Here is a 24,019-nt window from a genome sequence, read left to right as displayed (position 1 = left end):
CTGACTTTAGTTTAGGAACTTAGAATAATTTCTTTGAACATTTATTTTATAAGCATAAGGAGGTACTTGAGATTGATGCACAAGGAAGATTTGAGGCATCTATCAAATTAATTTTCTTTGACAACCGTCTATGAATCCTTTGAGTGAGCCTCACTTGGTTTTGTTTTGGTTAACTTTTTTCTTTTTGCTTTGACAGGAATACTAATCACCCAGCCTACCAAAACTAGTTTCTGTCCGTCTTTGTTTTTATGGTTATGGAAGTGCCAAACAGTTGGAGGGAGGGGGTGGCCATGAAATTGTTTTATATGCCTTTGTATAATACTCTGCCTCGGCCTCCAGGTGGTGTGACTTGGTCTTGGCCTCGGAGACCCAGGACTTGGACTCTGCCTTGGCCTCAGGGGTGGTGGACTCGACTAAAACACTGACACACACACACGAATGAGCTTCACAGCTGGTGGAATTTTAAAGAAAATGAAAAATTTTATTATGATGTGATTTCACAGTGATTTTTGTTTTTACTCATTTATTATTTCAGCAATCAGCTGGAGGCACTGTGGAGTCATCACTGAAGATAAAAGCTCAAAGGTGGGTTTTGCAAATGTCAGACATATCAACAGGCATCTTAGCAGACACTGTACTGACAGCACTCTGCCGCTGGTGGGCGCCGTGTTTCCTCTTCCTGCAATAGATGTAGAGAGCGGCGATGGGAACACAGCTGAGTGATGACACCAACAGAAGCCCGATGAAAACTTGACAGAAGACAGGATACGGTGTGGACACAACTGCTGCCTGAAGAACAGAGTTTCACTGATAACTTTCAGCAGAACTGAACCTTTCTCACTTTGGCCTTACAATGCAAACTGCAATAGAGTTTCCACTTTAGTTGACAAAATATAAACACATTTCACAGGCTGGCATCACACCTGGCTGTGACTATTCTGCACTGGGGTTTGTGAGGTCTACAATGGGGCTATTTCAACCCTTAGAGATGGATCAGTGTTGGGGTGAGAACTGGTTAATTACTCTATTTAAATGGGGATATAACATCAGTGCAATCACTGACTGAATCACTGCCATTGTGATCACTGGACTGTATGTGGTTACTCAGCTGCAACATATCTGCTTCTGCCTGTTTGGCACCACCTTGCTGTGGTTTTTGCTTTATTTCATAGTTTTGGTTTTGGATTAAAAGCTACTTACAAAACCGAAAGCAGTTTGTTAAACTCGGGGAATACTGTTCTTCATATCTGGACATCATTTGTGGGCTACCACAGGGTTCTGTGTTGGGCTCAAAATTATTTATTTTATACATTAATGATTTATGTAAAGTCTCAGATCTGGTTAAAACTGTGCTCTTTGAAGATGACACAAACCTGTTTTGCTCAGGGGAAAATCTGCAACAATTATCTGATTTAGGAACAGAAATAATAATGTTAAAGAGATGGTTTGATATTAACAAATTTTCATTAAATTTGTCTAAAACTAAATTGATGTAATTTTTAAATGATAAAAAAAGACATACAAATTCAGTTAAATATACATGGGGTAAACATAGTAGTGCAGCAGCTAAGAGAATATTTAGAGCAAAATCATGCAAACGGTGATACAAGCACCAAAGTTGGCACAAATACTCCTTAGACATTACTCTTTTGAAAAAAAAACGATTGGCCACTTGAATTTTCAATAGGTGGCCAGGTAGAGGTTAATTAAAGAATTACACAGGGGTCAAAATTAAAAATGCTCAAGTCATTTTGAAAACTACACCACATTATTTGTCTGATTGTAAAGAGTCCAAAAAGGTATAGTTTGGATGATCTATGACTGAATGATCAGGAGTTATGGGGTAAAAACAGCAAAAATGGTGACAAAGGTCAGTTTCAGTGTGTACAGGGGTCAAAAGTTAAAGTTGCTCCAATTTTGGTAAACAATTATGCAAATTATTGGTTGAGTTAACAGGGTTTTAAAAAGGAATAGTTTGGACCATGTACCATGCTTAGTTATCATGTTACGGGGTACCATATGTCACATGTCAGAATCCAATGGATGTTGACCTTGTTTGACCTTTACTTTGGAAACCAAACATTCAACACAATCAAAACTATTCCATTTATTAATCCTATTAGCTCAACCAATAATTTGCATCACTTTTTACCAAAATTAAAGGAACTTTAACTTTTGACCCCTGTACAAACAGAAACTGACCTTTTTCACCATTTTTGCTGTTTTTACCTCATAACTCCTGATCATTCAGTCATAGATAGTCCAAACTATACCTTTTTGGAATCTTTATGATCAGACAAATAATGTGGTGTAGTTTTCAAAATGATTTGAGCATTTTTAATTTTGACCCCTGTGTAATTCTTCAACTGAAACCGCCTATTCTTCAACCTGGCCGCCTATTGAAAATTCAAGTGGCCAGTTGGTTTTTTCAAAAGAGTAATGTCTAAGGAATATTTGTGCCAGCTTTGGTGCTTCTATCACCATTTGCACGATTGTTTCAGTTATCTGCTGCACTATAGAGCGTGTCAAAGAGAATAAGTTTTTAGGTGTCATTATTGATGAAAAAATTAATTGGATAGCTCATATTCAGCATATTCAAATGAAGTTATCAAAAAGTATTGCAGTATTAAATAAAGTAAAGCATGTTCTTGATTGCAGAGCACTACATACTCTCTATTGTTCATTGGTTGCACCCTACTTGACTTACTGCGCTGAAGTTTGGGGCAACAATTACAAAACTACATTGCAACCATTATTCATTCTTCAAAAAAGAGCATTAAGGACAATTCATAATGCAGGTTATCGAGACCACACCAACCCACTGTTCATTAAATCTCAAATATTAAAACTTAATATGATTTTGTTCAAGACTGTTCAATTAATGCACAAAGTGAAAAATAAACAAGTGTCATTTAGAATTCAAGAATATTTTACTGAGAGAGAAGGAAAATAGAATTTACGGGGCTTGTATCATTTTAAAATTGCTGGCGCTCGGACGACCAGGAAGGGTTTCTGTGTCTCCATGTGTGGCCCTAGATTATGGAATAACCTGACGGATGAACTCAAACAATGTCCAAATATCAATCAGTTTAAAAATCAATATAAAAAATGATGATTTCAAGATATGTATCTAATGAAGTACGATGAGTTTTGTGTTGTCAGTTGTAATTGTGAACTTGTTCAGTAACATTCATTTGTGTATGTGCATGTATGTATATGTATATATATATATATATATATATGTATATATATATATGTATATATGTGTGTGTGTGTGTAATTATGTATGTATGTGTAGGTGTATGTTGGTGTGTGTATTCATGTATACTGTATATGTATGTAAATATGCATGTAGACGAAGACATGGTGTTCACTAGATATGTTTATGATAATGGGATTTGAGTTTGTGTTGTTAAATGTGTTTGTAGCATGGCCCAAGCAGAGGGTCACCCCTTAGAGTCTAGTCTGCTTGAGGTTTCTTCCTCAATACATCAGAGGAAGTTTTTCCTTACCACTGTTGCCCGTGTGCTTGCTCAGGGGGTTGGTAATGTGTATATATGTATGTATGTATGTATGTATGTATGGGGTGGGCGTTTATAAGCTTTGCTTCTGCTCACCCCCTTTTTGGTCACACATGTCACTGTGGAATTGTCTTGTGTATCAATTTTTGTTATTGACGAGTTGTGTGCCAAATAAATAAGTTCAAGTAGTGCAGCCAAAGCTGATGGTCACTCCACTGAGTCTGGTCTGTTTGAGATTTCTTTCTCTAATCGGAATCATAAATACAGCCACAACGGGCAATCACAGTCCAGGCAGCCTGTGAACAACTTGGACCTCTTTTTGCACAATTCATGACCTGTGGTACTTTGGACTGTAAATGATCGTGGCAACAGCAGGTCCAAGTGTTGAGAACATAAGCATCAAAAATTTCTGTCGTCCACCAATCCTGATCCAGATAACCTCCAAAATTCAGTGGAGTCTTTCATGCCCTAATATCTATCTGTGGTGCAAATTTGGTGAGAATCCACGTAGTCGTTTTGAAGTAATCCTTCAAAACCCTATATAAAGGGAAATCTTGATCCAGAATCTGGATCCAGATCACCTCCAAAATTCAGTGGAGTCTTCCATTCCCTAATATCTATCTGTGGTGCAAATTTGGTGAGAATCCGGTCTACTTCTGTCAGCAAAACAAAAGTGTGACCTGTGTGGACTGGCTGGACTCCTGCACCACAGTCCTGTATTACCACAGGACCAATTGGGGTGGTGGTTCTAGTCCCCCTGATGCTCGCTGGAGAGCATGGTAATTTGGGTCAACATGGTGCATTTGATCTGCTCCATCAGTCCACTGCTCTGGGGATGGAGGAAAGCAGTCCTTGTCTTGCTCAATTCACACCTTTTGCATATCTCCAAAGACCTAGGACTCAAATTTTTTCTTTATTTCCCTCAAATTTCTACCCCTGTTTTGCAGTGAAGCTCAGCAGGGGCACCCAAAGTGGGTGAACATCTCTTCCAACAGACATCTCTTCCAAAACACAGTTGCCTTGGTTCAATGATTACTTGTGTGACCTCAAGAATAAGGCTAGAGGTCTAGAACGAAAATGGCGTTGTTCAGAATTGGAAGTATTCCACCTCGCGAAGCATGTCTTGGCATGCACTACTGGCTACAAAGCGGGCCTATTAGTCTGATTTGATCAACAAAAACAAGCATAACTCAAAGTTGGTGTTCGACATGGTGGCAACACTTATTCAAGGACAACCAGAATTTTAAAAGTATCTCACGAGGTGTGCTGACAAAACCTGCAACGTCAACTAAAAGCACACATTGCTTATTTGATCCTATACCAACAAAACTGTTTAAGGACTTGTGACTGTGTTGTAAATTATTAATCTGTCATTAACCTCTAGATCTGTTCCTAAATGTTTCAAATCAAGGACAGTGGTAGACCCCACAGGAGTGTGAAATCAAGGACACTGATTTCACACTCTTGTGGAAACTGTCATTGACCTCTGGATCTGTTCCTAAATGTTACAAATCTGCAGTGATTGAACCATTACTTAAGAAATCTAATCTTGACCCTAGTATATTGAAAAACTACAGGCCAATATCAAATCTATAATTGTGCTCTAAAAGTCTGGAAATAACTGGTTTCATGGCAGCTCGTGGACCACCTTACTGAGAATAATCTTTATAAGCTACTGCAGTCTGCATTTAGAAAATATCATTCCACAGAGACAGCTCTCACTAAAGTGATAAATGATCTTCTGCTTGCAATGGACTGGGATACCACTACGGTTCTAGTGCTGTTAGATCTTAGCGCTGCGTTTGAGATCATGGATCACCATATTCTACTCAGTAGGTTACAAAATCATTTTGGGATTACTGGGAATGCCCTTGCATGGTTGACATCATACCTAACCAGTCGTTTTCACTATGTTTTGTACAACATGATTACCTCTAACCCTAGTGACATAAAATATGGGGCTCCACAAGGGTTCATCTTAGGCCCCCTGCTTTTCTCCCTTTATATAGCACCCCTTGGCGACATATTGTAACATTTTGGGATTACGTTTCATTGCTATGCTGATGATACTGAGCTATACATGCGGATAACTGCTGGTAATCTCATCCACATAAAATCCCTTGAGGATCGCCTTGCATCACTGAAAAGATGGATGTCTAGCAATTTCCTACTTTTAAACTCTGGCAAGACTGAAATGATGGTTCTTGGTCCAGTGAAACATCATTATTAATTTGACCAGCTAACCCGTAGCATTGGCTTGTGTGTCATACATCACACTGACAAAGTGAGATATCTTGGACTAGTTTATTGATTCTACATTGTCCTTTGACCTCCACATTAGAGACATTACGAGGACTGCTTTCTTCCACCTGCGAAATATAGCGAAGATCTGTCGGCATCCTGTCTATGGCTGATGCTGAGACCCTGATTCATGAATTTGTTTTTTTTCTAGATTGGACTACTGCAATGTTCTATTTTCTGGTTTACTGCAGTCCAGCATTAGGGGTCTCCAATTGGTTCAAAATGCTGCAGCCAGACTTTTGACATGAAGCAGAAAGGTTGACCACATTGCACCCACTTTGGCTTCTCTTCACTGGCTTCACCACTCTATGAGATCAGATTTTAAGGTTCTGCTATTAACCTATAAAAGTATTCACAGACCAGCACCTCCCTATGTAGCTAATCTATTTAAGTCCTATGTACTGGCCCAGGCTTTGCGTTCTCAGGGCGTAGGGCTACTTTGTGTCCCTTGGGTGAATAAAAAGTCTGCAGGTCACAGAACTTTCTCTTATTGTGCACCTGTTTTGTGGAATGATCTCCCTGCATCAATAAAACAATCAGATTGAACAAGATCACGAGTGCAAGCGGCCAAGATGAGTTTCCTCCGCAGGGTGGCTGGGCGCTCCCTTAGAGATAGGGTGAGGAGCTCGGTCACTCGGGAGGAGCTCGGAGTCGAGCCGCTGCTCCTCAACAACGAAAGGAGCCAGCTGAGGTGGCTTGGGCATCTTTTCCGGATGCTCCCTGGACACCTCGCTGGAGAGGTGTTCCGGGCACGTCCCATTGGGAGGAGGCCCCGGGGAAGACCCAGGAAACGCTGGAGGGATTACGTCTTTCATCTGTCTTGGGAATGCCTCGGGGTTACCCCAGAGGAGCTGGGGGAGGTGTGTGTGGATCAGGAGGTCTGGCGGCTTTGCTTGAGCTGCTGCCCCCCACGACCTGACCCCAGATGAAGTGGAAGAAAATGGATGGATGGATTATTATTATTATGAATTTATGTTTGCATCACCATTTCAACCTTCCTTACAGTTATCCGTTGCACTGAGACTGTCAACATAGAAACCCATTTTGCCTCACCATAAAGTTTGTATGGAATGATATTTTGCTTGATTTTTCATAAAAACATCCTTAGAAGATATGGACATGAAAGACATCACTATGACCAGAACCCCAGCTCAGCATAATGATCATGTTACACATCAAAACACTTGCTGGGATTTGGTGGAAATACTCACCAGTTCTTTGTCCCATGCTTGGTATGTAGGTGTCCCTCCGAGGATATAATTAACAATATAGAAGATGAACAAGACAATGAGCAGAATAGGACTGACTGCTACCCACATGATTTTCCAGTACCAATTGGGGCGATGACCAAGCATGTCCATTATGTCGCTTTCAAACCTGTAACAAACAGATTGACAGTGGATATGAATTTATTCTCATCTGCCACATGGCTCCCAACAGCTCATGCACAGCACAGGTGTTGCATCAGATATGACACCAGGACTGTTGGCAATTTGGAAGAGTCACCAACAGTGTCTGTTGCAGCAGCCTCAAGGAAGGTAGACTTGCAGTCCGCTCATATAAAAGACTCTTTTGCAAAAGGCACTGATGCACACTCGTGCACGATGGTGGCAACATTGCTGTGTGATGTTTGTATGTGGCTGGAATGTATGTCCTTCTTGCCGTGACTCCCGCAGGACCTGTCGACAGTGCTAAACCGATAGCTACTCTCAAAGAGGAAGGTGGCTCTGTCTGCTGCAAAACATGCATATCACTGGCAACACGCACTACAGCCATGCATATAGGAGGACATACTTATGCAACATACACAAACACATTCTGATGCAGTTTGTCCACAATGCACCCCGACATATTTACCTCATAGACATGTGTAAGTCTGGATATGCGCAATGTTGGGTTTGGTTGACATGGCTGAGGGTGGATTGCTGGGCTGTCGGAGTGCCAGGCTGCTGGCGCACCTCTGGCCTGACTTGCAGAGGTGTTCTAACCAAGCAAGGGAAACAAAATATAGATGCGTCCAGTTACCTGAAGCCTCATTCGCTGTTGACTAAAAGGAAGTTTTCTATTGAAGTCCCTGATTTACAAAAGGAGTGTGTCTGTGATGCAGAGACTGTACCACTGTGGCACAAAGATGGTACTACAATAGTACAGAGATGGTATCACCGGGGCTTTCCAAAAAACAAAAAAAAAAAAAAAAAACAAGAGTCCTGAAAGTGGCTCTGCATATTTTGAACATATTCAGGATACGCTGTAGGAGTGATTTTCAACTTGCTACACACTGCCAACACTCTGATAAATGAATGTGGTGCACACACCTGCAATATTTCACTATGAACTTGTGGCAGGGTGGTTGTAGAAGCTCTGCCTATGACTGAGCAATGGAGGTATATGACCCCAGGAATGATCTGGTTGACACACTAAAAAAGTAATTTGGCTGTAACTTTATGAATACTGCATTTGATGAAGGTTCACATGCTTCCTTATTGTGTTAAAAGATAATCCATTTATTAAAAAAAAATAATAATTTACATCAAAAAGCATCACAAACAATAGCAAACATAACATTGCACCACAGCAGGAAAGCAGTCAAAAACCTTTTTGCGATTCTGGGGTCAACACTTAACCACAATAACAGGCTTCCTACCTATATACGTACCTGAGGAACACCTTCACAAATTCACAGTGCCACCCAGTGCACCATGACGACATATTTTGATATCAGAAACATTTTTGGCTGCTGCACACCAGCCCCTAATTGGCAATGGTTGCTAGACATGAAATAAAAATACAAGAACACCCTCATAATGCTGCAACAGACCCAGTTATGAAAAAGTTTATTCATTCATTTTATACACCTGCTTACTCCAATCAAGGGGATGGGAGGGGGAGGGTACACCCTAGACCAACAAACTCTTTCACATTCTCACCCACACCTACAGTGGATTGAGAGTCACTTAACCTGCATGTCAACTGGACAGAACCCATATGAACACAGGGAGAACATGAAAACTCCACACAGAAAGAACCAGGTGGGAAGCGATCCCAGGACCTTCTTGCTGTAAGGCAACAGTGCTAACCACTAAGCCACAATGGCCAACCCTGACCAACTTCAACACAAGTAAAATTCCACTTCATGTATAGTACCAAGCAAAGTGTTGTGATAGACCTTTCAATAATGTTTTTAGTCTGGAGAATAGCCCTATTTCACAGAGCACGGTTCCTTCCCCTTTTATCTCAAATACCAAATCTGGGTGTGTTTTGAAGCATCACAGTAACTTCTTGATCTATATTTTGTCAGTCTTGAACAAACGTGAACTACTTGGTAGTAGTTACAGCCATCATCGGCACCAGTTTTGAAATTAGGGTAAAACATTTGAGCCATTCACAAATTCCATACCAATTTGCCAAATCTGCTTCATTACTCAGTCACTTCTGGGTGTACGTATTCTTAACACCTTCAGTCATATTCAAACATCTTTAAACAGGGTAGTCCTACTGAGTACAGCCTGAAACTTGTTTGATTATGTTCCATTGGGGTAAAAAATTTGAAGCAAAACCAGCTGAAATCAGTCCTGCCCCTTGGAAGTGCAAATTAATATTGGCCGCTTCAGTCCCAACTAATGGCCTATAAAAAGGTGTCTTTACTAAGGTGTCACACAAGAAACATCTCATGATGAGTAAAAGCAATGAGCTCTCTCAAGATCTTCACAAACTTATTGTTGCAAAACATACTGATGGCACTGGTTACAGAAGGATTTCAAAATATCAGAATGTTCCAGTGAGCATTGCTGGCTCCATAGTATGAAAGCAGAAAGAACATAATTTCAATATAAACCATCTATGACCAGGTGTTCCTCACAAGATTTCTGACAGAGGATTGAAAAGAATGATGAGAAGAGTTGTCCAAAAGCCAAGGACAACTTGTGGAGAGCTTCAGAAAGACCTGGAATTAGCAGTTACAATTGTTTCAAAGAAAACAATACATAATGCACTCAGCCACCATGGCCTGTATGTGCACTTGCCACACAAGGCTTTATTGCTGAAGAAAAACATGTTGAAGCTCATTTAAAGTTTGGTGCAAAACATTTAGACAAGCCTGTGAAATACTGGGAGAATATAGTCTGGTTATATGAGACCAAAACTGAGATGTTTGGATGCCATAATACTTATCATAAATAGCACTGTACATCATCCCAAAAACACCATACGAACAGTGAAGTTTTGAGGTTGGAACATCATGGTGTGGGGCTGTTTTTCAGCATTGGGCACTTGCAAAATTCATATGACTGAAGGAAGGATGAATAAAAAAATGTACCAACACATTCTTTATAAAAAATCTACCAGGATGATGAAGATTAAGTGAGGGTGGACATTTCAGCAAGACAGTGATCCCAAACGTACAGCCAAGTAAACACTCAATTTCACTCACTCACTCTCTCTGATATGTGTCGGACGCAGCCCGGAGAACCGACCAGCATTTGAAGGACCCAGTATAAAATAAGCAGAGCACGGTACAAAGGATAACAGAGTTTAATGAACATAACAGTGCTGTGAAAAAATATAAAAGTGCGCGGTCTGGCGTGGTGGTTTTGCGGTGCGCTCCCAGCAGCGCCAACGGTCTGGAGCCAGAACCAACCCGGACCCAAGGACCCCGCCGACACCCCCCAGGTGGCCGCGACAAACCGAGTCTGTGAAAGAAGGAATCATTATGTGAGTCCACACTCAACACACAGAGAGAACGCTCAAAGGTGCACAAACAGCAAACACTTCCTGGCTTAATTACTAATCAGCTTCCCACCCTGCAGGCATGGAACACCCAGTTCACAAAACTCCACTGCAGAGGAAGCTGATTACACGACCAACATACAGCTCAATATTATAAGGTGTGAGGGACACCACATTTACTGACTGTATAAATGTTAGTCACAAAATCTAACGTACCTCAGGAAGTGTGCTGACGAGCGTGAGACCTCACCCCCTCCTCTTTCACAGACCATGCATCAAACCTGGACGTTCTGTGCATCCACTGATGATGAGATGGCTCCCGAGACGACGATCTCACCCATCTGGTCACAAGGTCGAGTCTCTGGCAAATACACACTGTGTACTCCAGTCTTAAATGCCACCATGTTCCAATCCATGTAGATGCACCACAGCTGTGAGTCCTGACGAGCCGCAGGTGATCAGCCTCAGGTGATCAGGGTGAGGTCCTGATAAACTCAGCTACACAGCCACTCAGTCCCAAATGCAAGCCACCTGGAAGGAAAAACAAAAGACAGGACAAAAGACAGAAACAAAAAGGCAGCCAGGCCCCCCCAGCCATACAACACTCTCACTAATCTTCATTCGCTTATCTGGGATCAGGTCGCGGGGGCAACAACTCCAGCAGGGTACCCCAGGCTTCCCTTTCCCGTGTCACATTTGTTAAGGATTTTGTATATATGTTATCACTGTTAAACATTTGTACATTTGTCTTCTTTCTCATGAGAACGGTGTTGTGCTGTTTTGCACTTCACCCTGAGAATGTACGTGTTATTCAACCTTGTTTTAGCTTTGTCTTCTTTCTCATGAGAACGGAGATGTGCTGTTTTGCACCTGTCTTAATGCAATCCTGAGAATTCAATTTTGTTTTAGCACTCTGGGGTCAATCTGAGCTGGGAATGAAGGGCTGGATGTACTTATTATTATAATATAACTTTGTTTTCGCAGCCTCTAACGACTGGGAGTAAGAGAACGTTTTGACTATTGTGATGTGGTGTTTAGTGTGAAGGAGTGTGGAAGACAGGACACTTCAGGCAGATGCAGAACAGCTGATACCTGCAACAGACGAACGAGATGTGCTGACCTGAAAGTGTTCTTCCTTACAGCTGCACTTATTGACGTATGCGTTTATGTTATGGGAAGAAACTTGTCTTGCGTCATCACCCCCACCCTTAGGACAAGTTTCTTGTTTATGTGATGAGGGCGTCTCTTAATAAAAAGAGCGGAAAAGCAGGCCAGACTTTAGTGTAGCCTTGGTGTACAGCCTGGCCGCACTCCGCGCGTAAAATTTGACTTTCTGTCTCACTGGTGTTTCTTGACTCTGTTTGTCTTGTTAAAGGTTTTAAAAATGTTTGGAGGAGAAAATACCCAACATTGACTGGGGACTTGTCCGGGATCTCAACAACACCGGAGGTGTCTGGCGGAGGTCGTCAAGTCCAGACGTAAATCCTTGGCCAAGGTCCGATCGATCGATTGATCGTGTCTGCAATTGTCGACCACCGTTGGCATCGTCTGGTTGACGAGATTTTCCCGAAGAAGACAGACAGGAAGTCGAGTCAGTGAGTAAAATTTCTTCGTAAACAGTACTGAGTGAGTGGTGATCAGATCACATAAAACAGTTAAATTCCGCAAGCGATGATACAGAATCGTCTGTTAATGCAAAGCAGTTAAACTCTGTAAGGAGGGTGCGGACTCCTCTGTTTTAATACGCGTACCGGTAGGGGATAAAAGTGATCACATAAAACAGTTAAACTCCGTAAGCGATGATACAGAATCGTCTGTTAATGAAACAGTTAAACTCTGTAAGGAGGGCGGACTCCTCTACGGTTGCGAGGGACGCACGTAGTTAAATTCCGGAAGGAGGATACGGACTCCTCTGTTTTAATACGTAAAGGAAATCCCGGGTAGGAATATGTGCACTGTAAAAAAGCAGTTAAATCTGGCAGGGACGGCGGAGTCCCCTAATGCAGGACATTAGTTAAATTTCATGGGAGGGCGAGCTCCCCTGACATAAGAATACGCGTACGATTATTAGGAGTGTTTCTATGTGTAAATAGTGTTTTGCGCAAGTGTAAATAACTGTGTGAAAGTGTAATACTTTGGACAACGTTAGTGACAACCGTGCGTGTGGAAGCAGCAGGCAAGTGATTCCGCTTCCTACGGGGAGGTGAAAGGAATCAACCACACGACGGCAAATTGATTGTCACGTCCAAAGAAAGTGTGAAAACTTCAGATTTAGAACACCCTAGGTGTGCCCCTGTCTGAAGTCCAAATTATAACAAGGGATAAAAAATATAATAAAAATGGGGGGTAAGACGTCTAAAAATAAGGAAAATTTATCAACTGACGACTGGAAATTTATGGAGGCAAAAAATCCAAAAGCAACAAAGAAATTGGAGACCTGGATAAATAAACATGACTTTGACGGACGACTGAACCTGATCAGCATACAAAAGCTGAAGAAGGAGTTAGAACGGGAACATAAAGGTGATGAGAAAAAGATGCAGAAAGTAGGGGCAGATTTAGTGGCATTTTGGGAGGAGGAAGCAGAGAACAGACAGAAAGGAGCAGAGAAGCGACGATTAGAGAAAGCGAGGAAAAAGACAGCTGTAGGTAAGGCAGAAGAAGATGTGATAATTCAGCACAGATAGCCAGAACAGCCTCAACAACCACCGCCGGCTGGATCGTCGGTGACAAAGAGACCTTTATCTCCTCTACCAGAGGATGACGATGTACCACCACCACAGTATGATTTGGCAGTAAAACCTAAGGTAAAAAGAGAAAAAACAGAAAAACCACAAACACGCAGTCAAGCGAAAGTGCCTACAGCCCCTCCCATGGTGGAACATAGTGATCAGGGAGGTGCCTATCCTATGATAGAAGTACCAAATCCTCATGCAGGAACAGCAGGACAGCTACCAACCATGCTCGTTTATCGGACATGGAATGCTGATGATATCAAAGCAGCAGTCGACATGATACCATCGCCACATGTCGAAATCGAGGGCTTTATGCAGGATATAGAAAACATTAGAACATCTTACCACCTTAATGGACCTGAAGTCCAACAGGTGTGGATGAAAGCATGTGGCCCTAAATGGAGTCAGGTACGCGGAGACTGGAATCCTGCAGATCAACAAGGCGTACCACTGACACATGATGATCTAGTCTTGAAAACAAGAGTGGAAGCTATGATTACACGTGCGAAAGGAGTGTTAGGACCAAAGATAAATTATACTGAAATTACCAGGACAACTCAGAAAGAAGGAGAGCCATGGACAGAGTTTAGGTGCAGGTTTGAGAATGTATTTAGGGTCCATAGTGGCATATTGCCAGAAACACCTGTGTATGAACAACAATTGAAAAACACTCTGATCCAACATTCCAATAAGGATATAAAAGCTTGGATACAGAAACATTGGATTGGATTGCCTACAGGCACATTGGAAGAAACACATACACACTGCTGTCATGCAGAAGAAGTCTTAAAGCAGAAAAAGACAAGAAACAGCGACAAAGGAGTGTATGTAGCACATGGAGATGATGAAATATATTACCAGCAGGGTAACTTAAGACAGCAGAAGCAGTGCAAACGCCCCAAAAAGCCATGGCAAAATAGACAAGGTGGACAGCCACAACGTCAAGGACCATGGCAACCACAACAGCAGCACAGACAGGGAGGGCCACCACGTGGTCCCCTGATTTGTTGGAACTGTGGAAGAGAGGGACATATGTATAGAAATTGTCCGAATCCACCTACTGAGGGAGCAGCAGGGAGAATTCCACAACGGAATAATCCTCCGCAGCCACAGTATCCACAATGACTAGAATCCATAATCCATGATTCCACATCAGATAGGCAGTCTGATTGTGATATGGATCTGTGTGCCTTGCTGGGAAATCCGGTACCAAAACCAGAAGTGACTTTGTTGGTAAATGGACGACCAGTGACATTCCTTTGTGATACAGGAGCATGTAGAACTACATGTAATGACAACATACCTGTCCATCAATTAAGCAACGAAATCTTTAGGGTTCGCTCTGCAAATGGACAAACATCAGACGTCCCTATCACCAAACCCATAACGTTGACAGATCCATTTGGCCTGACGTGTACTATGTCAGTGTTGAGCATGCCACAATGTCCAGTTAACCTCCTAGGACGAGACGGATTGACTGCATTGGGCTTGTCCATAATTGTGGAACAAGGGAAATTAGTTGTTGAATGCACAGGAGGCGTTAACATGGTAAGAGAAGAAAGCGCTGACCCCACATTCCACTATTACTATACATTTGACATTTCAGAAGAAGATGCTGCAGGATGGGGTAAAGATGTCGTCTTGCAAGCGACAGCCCTACTAAAAAATCCTGAACAACAGATGTCACCACCTGACCTGCATGTCACAATGTGGCATAAAGATCCTCCAGGTCCGGATGGTGAAATAGATTGCACTTGCGATATCATACCCCCTGATGAGACATGCATCACGCCATGGCTCATAATAGCTGCCCATTTAAACATATTTTTTGGCAATATGGGTTTCTTTTGTGGTCATACGTACAAGTCATTTGCATACGTAGCTCCTTTAGCTATCCACATTTGTTTTTCTCTGTCTGTTGCCTGCTGTTGCATGTCAGCAAGCAGTGTATGACCTAAATGCAAATCTGGAGTAGTTTCCTGTACAACAAAAATAGAAGAAGCTGCTGCTGCCTCTTTTGCTGCTCTGTCAGCAAAATCATTTCCTTTTGAAACACTGTCAGAGCCATTGGTGTGAGCCGCACATTTGCATATAGCAATTTGTTGAGGCAACTTCACAGCTTGCAGTAGGGCAGTTAGGAGAGTGGCATGAGTCACTGGCTTTCCAGACGATGTCACCATTCCACGCTCCTCCCATAGTTTTGCAAACACATGCACTGTGCTGAAAGCGTACTGGCTGTCCGTATAAATTGATACGGCCGTACCTTGAAACAGATAGCAAGCTGCAGTTAAAGCAACTAATTCAGCTGCTTGTGCTGAAAATGACGATGGCAATGAAGCAGAATCTAATACTTCTGAATTTGTGACGACAGCATATCCAGATTGCGTTTGTCCATAAGCATTTTTGGTGGAAGAACCATCCACATACACGATTGTACTGTTTGGGATGGGTGTGTCCCGGAGGTCTGGGCGTGCTTTTGTACAAACTGTTGCTACATCAAGACAATTGTGCGGCTCACCATCCTCAGGTAAAGGTATCAATGTGGAGGGATTCAATGTTGTACATCGCTCTATCGTAAGGTGTGGCTGTGATAATAGCAAGGACATGCACGAAAGATGTCTTGCTGGGGACAAAAGGCTCATGTTTGTCTGCAACAGAAGTGCAGAGACTGCATGTGGAACTTTCAATGTCAGCTGATGGAATAGAACAACATTACTGCTACTTTGAACAGCCATAGAGGCTGCAACAACAGCCTGTACGCATGGTGGTAAAGCACTTGCTACTGCATCCAATTTAGATGAGTAGTAGGCAACTGGCCTCAATTTTGAGCCATACACTTGAACCAAAACACTAGTCATGAACTTATTCTTACAATCAACTGTTTGAATGAATGGTTTACTATAATCTGGTAGTGCCAAAACTGTGGATGACACTAATGTTTGTTTTACTTTTACAAAGGCTTCCTCAGCATCTTTGTTCCATTCCAACACGGTTGACATTGAAATATCATCTTTGTACATCAAATCAGAAAGTGGACTAGTCAACTCTGCATAGCAAGGAATCCATGCCCTGCAGTAATTTGTCAATCCAAGAAATGACATCATCTGCTTTTTGGTTTGTGGTTTTGGAGCGTGCAAAATTGCTTCCTTCCTGTCAGACAGGATCGTGCGCCCTGTGGCTGATAATTCATGTCCTAAATATTTCACTGTACCCCTACACAACTGAACTTTGTTTCTACTCACTCTGTGGCCATTGTCAAATAAGAAACATAATAATGCTACTGTGTCAGTTATGCAGTTTTCTCGTGTGTCAGAGGCAATCAAAATGTCATCAACATACACTAACAGTTGGCTATCTGCCGGTGGAACGAAATTGGCTAAACATGCTGACATGACTTGAGAATAAATAGTTGGGCTCTCTGCGTAACCCTGCGGTAATCTGGTGAATGTATATCGTTGTCCTTTAAAGGTAAAAGCAAACCAGAATTGACTATCTGGATGTACTGGCACAGAGAAAAATGCATTACTTATGTCAATTACTGAGAAACTATTAGAATTTGGTCTCAGCGAATTTAACAAGGTGTGTGGATCTGGGACACATGGTGCTCTTTTAATCACAGCAGCATTTACTGCCTGCAGATCTTGAATCATTCTCCACCCCACTGAGGGCGGAGCCTTTTTTACCGGAAATATGGGTGTGTTACATGGTGAATCTGGACATGGCACTATTACTCCTGCTGTTAATAAATCCTCTATTACCGGCCTGATTCCGTCAATTGCATCAGGTTTCAATGGATACTGTCTTACACATGGTCTGTATTCTGTTTTTGGCCTTATAACTACAGGTTGTGCATTTTTAATCAGTCCTACGTCTGAAGGACCTGTTGTCCACAATCCTGACGGTACTGAAGAGAGAAGATCATCTTCTTCAGGACTCAACTGAAACACTCAGGATTGTGAAGTGGACGCATCAATGTGTGTTCCAGCTGTCAGCACCAATGAGACATTAACTGGCACTTTATACAACTTGGTTGATGGACTGAACTCCGTTCGTGGGCCAACTCTACTCCAATCAGAGGCTGACAAAGCTGTTATGACTGTCAGTCCCAATTCTTGCCATTCTGTCAAATATGGCTTACAAAGTGACATATGTAATGGCATATCTGTGAATCTCAATTTTGATACATCTTCAGTGGCGCCTGTTACTGTTATGACAGCTGTTGAGTTGCCATCATGAATCAAATCGGTCATTGTCAGTTTCACAGGTGAAACATTTTTCAATTTAGTTTCATAGTCACCATCCGGACCTGGAGGATCTTTATGCCACATTGTGACATGCAGGTCAGGTGGTGACATCTGTTGTTCAGGATTTTTTAGTAGGGCTGTCGCTTGCAAGATGACATCTTTACCCCATCCTGCAGCATCTTCTTCTGAAATGTCAAATGTATAGTAATAGTGGAATGTGGGGTCAGCGCTTTCTTCTCTTACCATGTTAACGCCTCCTGTGCGTTCAACAACTAATTTCCCTTGTTCCACAATTATGGACAAGCCCAATGCAGTCAATCCGTCTCGTCCTAGGAGGTTAACTGGACATTGTGGCATGCTCAACACTGACATAGTACACGTCAGGCCAAATGGATCTGTCAACGTTATGGGTTTGGTGATAGGGACGTCTGATGTTTGTCCATTTGCAGAGCGAACCCTAAAGATTTCGTTGCTTAATTGATGGACAGGTATGTTGTCATTACATGTGGTTCTACATGCTCCTGTATCACAAAGGAATGTCACTGGTCGTCCATTTACCAACAAAGTCACTTCTGGTTTTGGTACCGGATTTCCCAGCAAGGCACACAGATCCATATCACAATCAGACTGCCTATCTGATGTGGAATCATGGATTATGGATTCTAGTCATTGTGGATACTGTGGCTGCGGAGGATTATTCCGTTGTGGAATTCTCCCTGCTGCTCCCTCAGTAGGTGGATTCGGACAATTTCTATACATATGTCCCTCTCTTCCACAGTTCCAACAAATCAGGGGACCACGTGGTGGCCCTCCCTGTCTGTGCTGCTGTTGTGGTTGATAAGCACAATGATTTTTGAGATTGACCTGTAGCGCTTCTCCTACGTATTGCACTATTGTATTAACAAATGCGCTCCATTATCTGAATAAACTGTTTCTGGTATTCCAAATCGTGGGATGATGTCTTTGCATAATGCTTTAGCCACTGTAAGTGAATCCGCATGTTTTGTAGGGAACAATTCTACCCATTTCGAGAAGGCATCAATTATGACTAAACAAAATTCCTTCCCTTCATGTTTACTCAGCTGTATATAATCCATATGAATCACTTGAAAGGGATATTGTGGTGTTGGAAATTTACCTCTTTGGGGTCTCAAATTGCCTTGTGAGTTGTGTTTTGCACATATCATGCATGCTCTACAATGCTGTTTTGCATATGCATCGAACCCATAAAGACAAAAAATAGATTGCAATTGCGATATCATACCCCCTGATGAGACATGCGTCACGCCATGGCTCATAATAGCTGCCCATTTAAACATATTTTTTGGCAATATGGGTTTCTTTTGTGGTCATATCCGGAGGGGTGTCATATAGGAGAAAAATAGAAAGAGCTGTTGCCGCCTTTGCGGTTTTGTCAGCAACGTCATTTCCTTTTGAAACACTGTCAGAGCCTTTGGTGTGAGCCGCACATTTGCATATAGCAATTTGGTTAGGCAATTTCACAGCGTACTGAAAGCGTACTGGCTGTCTGTATAAATTGATACAGCCGTACCTTTAAACAGATAGCAAGCTGCAGTTAAAGCAACTAATTCAGCTGCTTGTGCTGAAAATGAGGATGGCAATGAAGCAGAATCCAATACTTCTGAATTTGTGACAACAGCATATCCAGATTGTGTTTGTCCATAAGCATTTTTGGTGGAAGAACCATCCACATACACGATTGTACTGTTTGGGATGGGTGTGTCCCGGAGGTCTGGGCGTGCTTTTGTACAAACTGTTGCTACATCAAGACAATTGTGCGGCTCACCATCCTCAGGTAAAGGTATCAATGTGGAGGGATTCAATGTTGTACATCGCTCTATCGTAAGGTGTGGCTGTGATAATAGCAAGGACATGCACGAAAGATGTCTTGCTGGGGACAAAAGGCTCATGTTTGTCTGCAACAGAAGTGCAGAGACTGCATGCGGAACTTTCAATGTCAGCTGATGGAATAGAACAACATTACTGCTACTTTGAACAGCCATAGAGGCTGCAACAACAGCCTGTACGCATGGTGGTAAAGCACTTGCTACTGCATCCAATTTAGATGAGTAGTAGGCAACTGGCCTCAATTTTGAGCCATACACTTGAACCAAAACACTAGTCATGAACTTATTCTTACAATCAACTGTTTGAATGAATGGTTTACTATAATCTGGTAGTGCCAAAACTGTGGATGACACTAATGTTTGTTTTACTTTTACAAAGGCTTCCTCAGCATCTTTGTTCCATTCCAACACGGTTGACATTGAAATATCATCTTTGTACATCAAATCAGAAAGTGGACTAGTCAACTCTGCATAGCAAGGAATCCATGCCCTGCAGTAATTTGTCAATCCAAGAAATGACATCATCTGCTTTTTGGTTTGTGGTTTTGGAGCGTGCAAAATTGCTTCCTTCCTGTCAGACAGGATCGTACGCCCTGTGGCTGATAATTCATGTCCTAAATATTTTATTTTATCCCTACACAACTGAACTTTGTTTTTACTCGCTTTGTGGCCATTATCAAATAAGAAACATAATAATGCTACTGTGTCAGTTATGCAGTTTTCTCGTGTGTCAGAGGCAATCAAAATGTCATCAACATACACTAACAGTTGGCTATCTGCCGGTGGAACGAAATTGGCTAAACATGCTGACATGACTTGAGAATAAATAGTTGGGCTCTCTGCGTAACCCTGCGGTAATCTGGTGAATGTTTATCGTTGTCCTTTAAAGGTAAAAGCAAACCAGAATTGACTATCTGGGTGTACTGGTACGGAAAAAAAAAAAATGCATTACTGATATCTATTACAGAAAAACAACTAGAATTTAATCTCAATGAGCTTAACAGTGTGTGCGGATCTGGTACACATGGAGCTCTTTTTACTACAGCAGCATTTACTGCCTGCAGATCTTGAATCTATCTCCATCCCACTGAGGGCGGAGCCTTTTTTTTTACAGGAAATATGGGTGTGTTACATGGTGAATCTGGACATGGCACTATTACTCCTGCTGTTAATAAATTCTCTATTACTGGCCTGATTCCTTCAATTGCATCAGGTTTCAATGGATACTGTCTTACACATGGTCTGTATTCTGTTTTTGGTCTTATACTACAGGTTGTGCATTTTTTTATCAGTCCTACGTCTGAAGGACCTGTTGTCCACAATCCTGATGGTACAGAAGAGAGAAGATCATCCTCTTCAGGACTCAACTGAAACACTCAGGATTGAGAAGTGGACACATCAATGTGTGTTCCAGCTGTCAGCACCAATGAGACATTAACTGGCACTTTATACAATTTAGTTGATGGACTGAACTCCGTTCGTGGTCCAACTCTGCTCCAATCAGTGGCTGACAAAGCTGTTATGACTGTCAGTCCCAATTCTTGCCATTCTGTCAAATATGGTTTACAAAGTGACACATGTAATGGCATACCTGTGAATCTCAATTTTAAAACATCTTCAGTGGCACCTGTTACTGTTATGACAGCTGTTGAGTTGCCATCATGAATCAAATCGGTCATTGTCAGCTTCACAGGTGAAATATTTTTCAATTTGTTTTCATACACTGGTGTTCCTGGCAATATGCCACTAAGGACTCTAAATACACTCTCAAATCTGCATCTAAACTCTATCCATGGTTCTCCTTCTTTCTGAGTTGTCCTGGTAATTTCAGTATAATTTATCTTTGGTCCTAACACTCCTTTCGCACGTGTAATCATAGCTTCCACTCTTGTTTTCAAGACTGGATCATCATGTGGCAATGGTACGCCTTGTTGATCTGCAGGATTCCAGTCTCCGCGTACCTGACTCCATTTAGGGCCACATGCTTTCATCCACACCTGTTGGACTTCAGGTCCATTAAGGTGGTAAGATGTTCTAATGTTTTCTATATCCTGCATAAAGCCCTCGATATCGACATGTGGCGATGGTATCATGTCGACTGCTGCTTTGATATCATCAGCATTCCATGTCCGATAAACGAGCATGGTTGGTAGCTGTCCTGCTGTTCCTGCACGAGGATTTGGTACTTATCTTCATCACATTGGACGGGGATGTAATTATACAGGCTCCTGTCCATGGGGAACGGATGAATCATGTGCTTATGTTAGTAAGTTTTTGCTACCACCTGTAAATGGTACTCCGGTGTATGATGACATCTATTGGCTTTATGGTTCCAGACTGTACATGAGTCTCCCACCAAATTGGGGTGGTGTGTGTGCACCTACCCAGGTGACTGACCATACATATGTGGTAGGACCTCCACAGAGAAGAATGGCAGCACCAGACGGAGGGAATGTTAAGGATTTTGTATATATGTTATCACTGTTAAACATTTGTACATTTGTCTTCTTTCTCATGAGAACGGTGTTGTGCTGTTTTGCACTTCACCCTGAGAATGTACGTGTTATTCAACCTTGTTTTAGCTTTGTCTTCTTTCTCATGAGAACGGAGATGTGCTGTTTTGCACCTGTCTTAATGCAATCCTGAGAATTCAATTTTGTTTTAGCACTCTGGGGTCAATCTGAGCTGGGAATGAAGGGCTGGATGTACTTATTATTATAATATAACTTTGTTTTCGCAGCCTCTAACGACTGGGAGTAAGAGAACGTTTTGACTATTGTGATGTGGTGTTTAGTGTGAAGGAGTGTGGAAGACAGGACACTTCAGGCAGATGCAGAACAGCTGATACCTGCAACAGACGAATGAGATGTGCTGACCTGAAAGTGTTCTTCCTTACAGCTGCACTTATTGACGTATGCGTTTATGTTATGGGAAGAAACTTGTCTTGCGTCATCACCCCCACCCTTAGGACAAGTTTCTTGTTTATGTGATGAGGGCGTCTCTTAATAAAAAGAGCGGAAAAGCAGGCCAGACTTTAGTGTAGCTTTGGTGTATAGCCTGACTGCACTCCGCGCGTAAAATTTGACTTTCTGTCTCACTGGTGGTTCTTGACTCTGTTTGTCTTATCAAAGGTTTTAAGAATGTTTGGAGGAGAAAATACCCAACATTGACTGGGGGCTCGTCCGGGATCGCTTGCGTCGCCGCACTGGACGCCTCGCGGCGCCCCTCTCTCGGGGCGAACCCATTCCAGGGCGCCCTGCCCTTCACAAAGAAAAGAGAACTCTCCCCGGGGCTCCCGCCAGCTTCTCCGTCTGTTCTCTGCTTCCTCCTCCCAAAATGCCACTAAATCTGCCCCTACTTTCTGCATCTTTTTCTCATCACCTTTATGTTTCTGTTCTAACTCCTTCTTTAGCTTCTGTATGCTGATCAGGTTCAGTCGTCCGTCAAAGTCATGTTTATTAATCCAGGTCTCCAATTTTTTGTTGTTTTTGGATTTTTTGCTTCCATAAATTTCCAGTCGTCAGTTGATAAATTTCCCTTATTTATAGACGTCTTACCCCCCATTTTTATTATCCCTTGTTATAATTTGGACTTCAGACAGGGGCACACCTAGGGTGTTCTAAATCTGAAGTTTTCACACTTTCTTTGGACGTGACAATCAATTTGCCGTCGTGTGGTTGATTCCTTTCACCTCCCCGTAGGAAGCGGAATCACTTGCCTGCTGCTTCCACACACACGGTTGTCACTAACGTTGTCCAAAGTATTACACTTTCACACAGTTATTTACACTTGCGCAAAAAATATTTTTTTTAATTTTTGCAATCTATTTTTTGTCTTTATGGGTTCGATGCATATGCAAAACAGCATTGTAGAGCATGCATAATATGTGCAAAACACAACTCACAAGGCAATTTGAGACCCCAAAGAGGTAAATTTCCAACACCACAATATCCCTTTCAAGTGATTCATATGGATTATATACAGTTGAGTAAACATGAAGGGAAGGAATTTTGTTTAGTCATAATTGATGCCTTCTCAAAATGGGTAGAATTGTTCCCTACAAAACATGCGGATTCACTTACAGTGGCTAAAGCATTATGCAAAGACATCATCCCACGATTTGGAATACCAGAAACAGTCTATTCAGATAATGGAGCGCATTTTGTTAATACAATAGTGCAATACGTAGGAGAAGCACTACAGGTTAATCTCAAAAATCATTGTTCTTATCATCCACAAAGCGCCGGATTAGTGGAAAGGATGAATGGAACAGTAAAAAACAGACTTAGAAAGACAATGGAGGAAACAGGCAGACCATGGACGCATTGTGTAGATTTGGTAAAAATGTATATAAACATAACTAGTACCATGGGGTTGACACCGTATGAAACATTGTTTGGCAGAAAATATCGATTGCCATATTATGGACAAATTTGGGATGTACCTGAGGAAGCCAATTTGGCGGATTACATGAGAAAAATGTTAGAAGGACAACGAGGGAGAGTTCCAAACACTGATGATCCCATTTCTCCACAGGAGGACCCTAAAGTGGTACCTGGAGACTGGGTGTTGATAAGAAGCATCAAGAGAAAACACTGGCATTCACCTAAATGGGAAGGGCCCTA

At 42.1% G+C, this 24,019-nt stretch overlaps 1 protein-coding gene across 1 annotated transcript in view; it reads right to left on the bottom strand.

Annotated features, from left to right (window-relative positions):
• Nucleotides 1-560: 560 nt before the first annotated feature.
• The window catches only part of LOC117513692 (sodium- and chloride-dependent transporter XTRP3A-like), a 259,989-nt gene continuing 236,530 nt past the window's right edge, over nt 561-24,019 (bottom strand). The window contains exons 12-13 of the mRNA XM_034173933.1: nt 7,034-7,199; nt 561-789 (exon numbers count right to left, since the gene is read on the bottom strand). Coding sequence (XP_034029824.1) covers nt 580-789; nt 7,034-7,199 — 376 coding nt within the window. The 3' untranslated portion in view covers nt 561-579. The remainder of the gene's footprint in view (nt 790-7,033; nt 7,200-24,019) is intronic.

This window comes from Thalassophryne amazonica, chromosome 7 (genome assembly GCF_902500255.1).
Source record: "Thalassophryne amazonica chromosome 7, fThaAma1.1, whole genome shotgun sequence".
In the NCBI taxonomy this organism is placed as follows: domain Eukaryota; kingdom Metazoa; phylum Chordata; class Actinopteri; order Batrachoidiformes; family Batrachoididae; genus Thalassophryne; species Thalassophryne amazonica.
The sequence above is the reverse complement of the archived record's forward strand: the minus strand, read 5'-3'. Positions and strand labels throughout refer to the sequence as shown.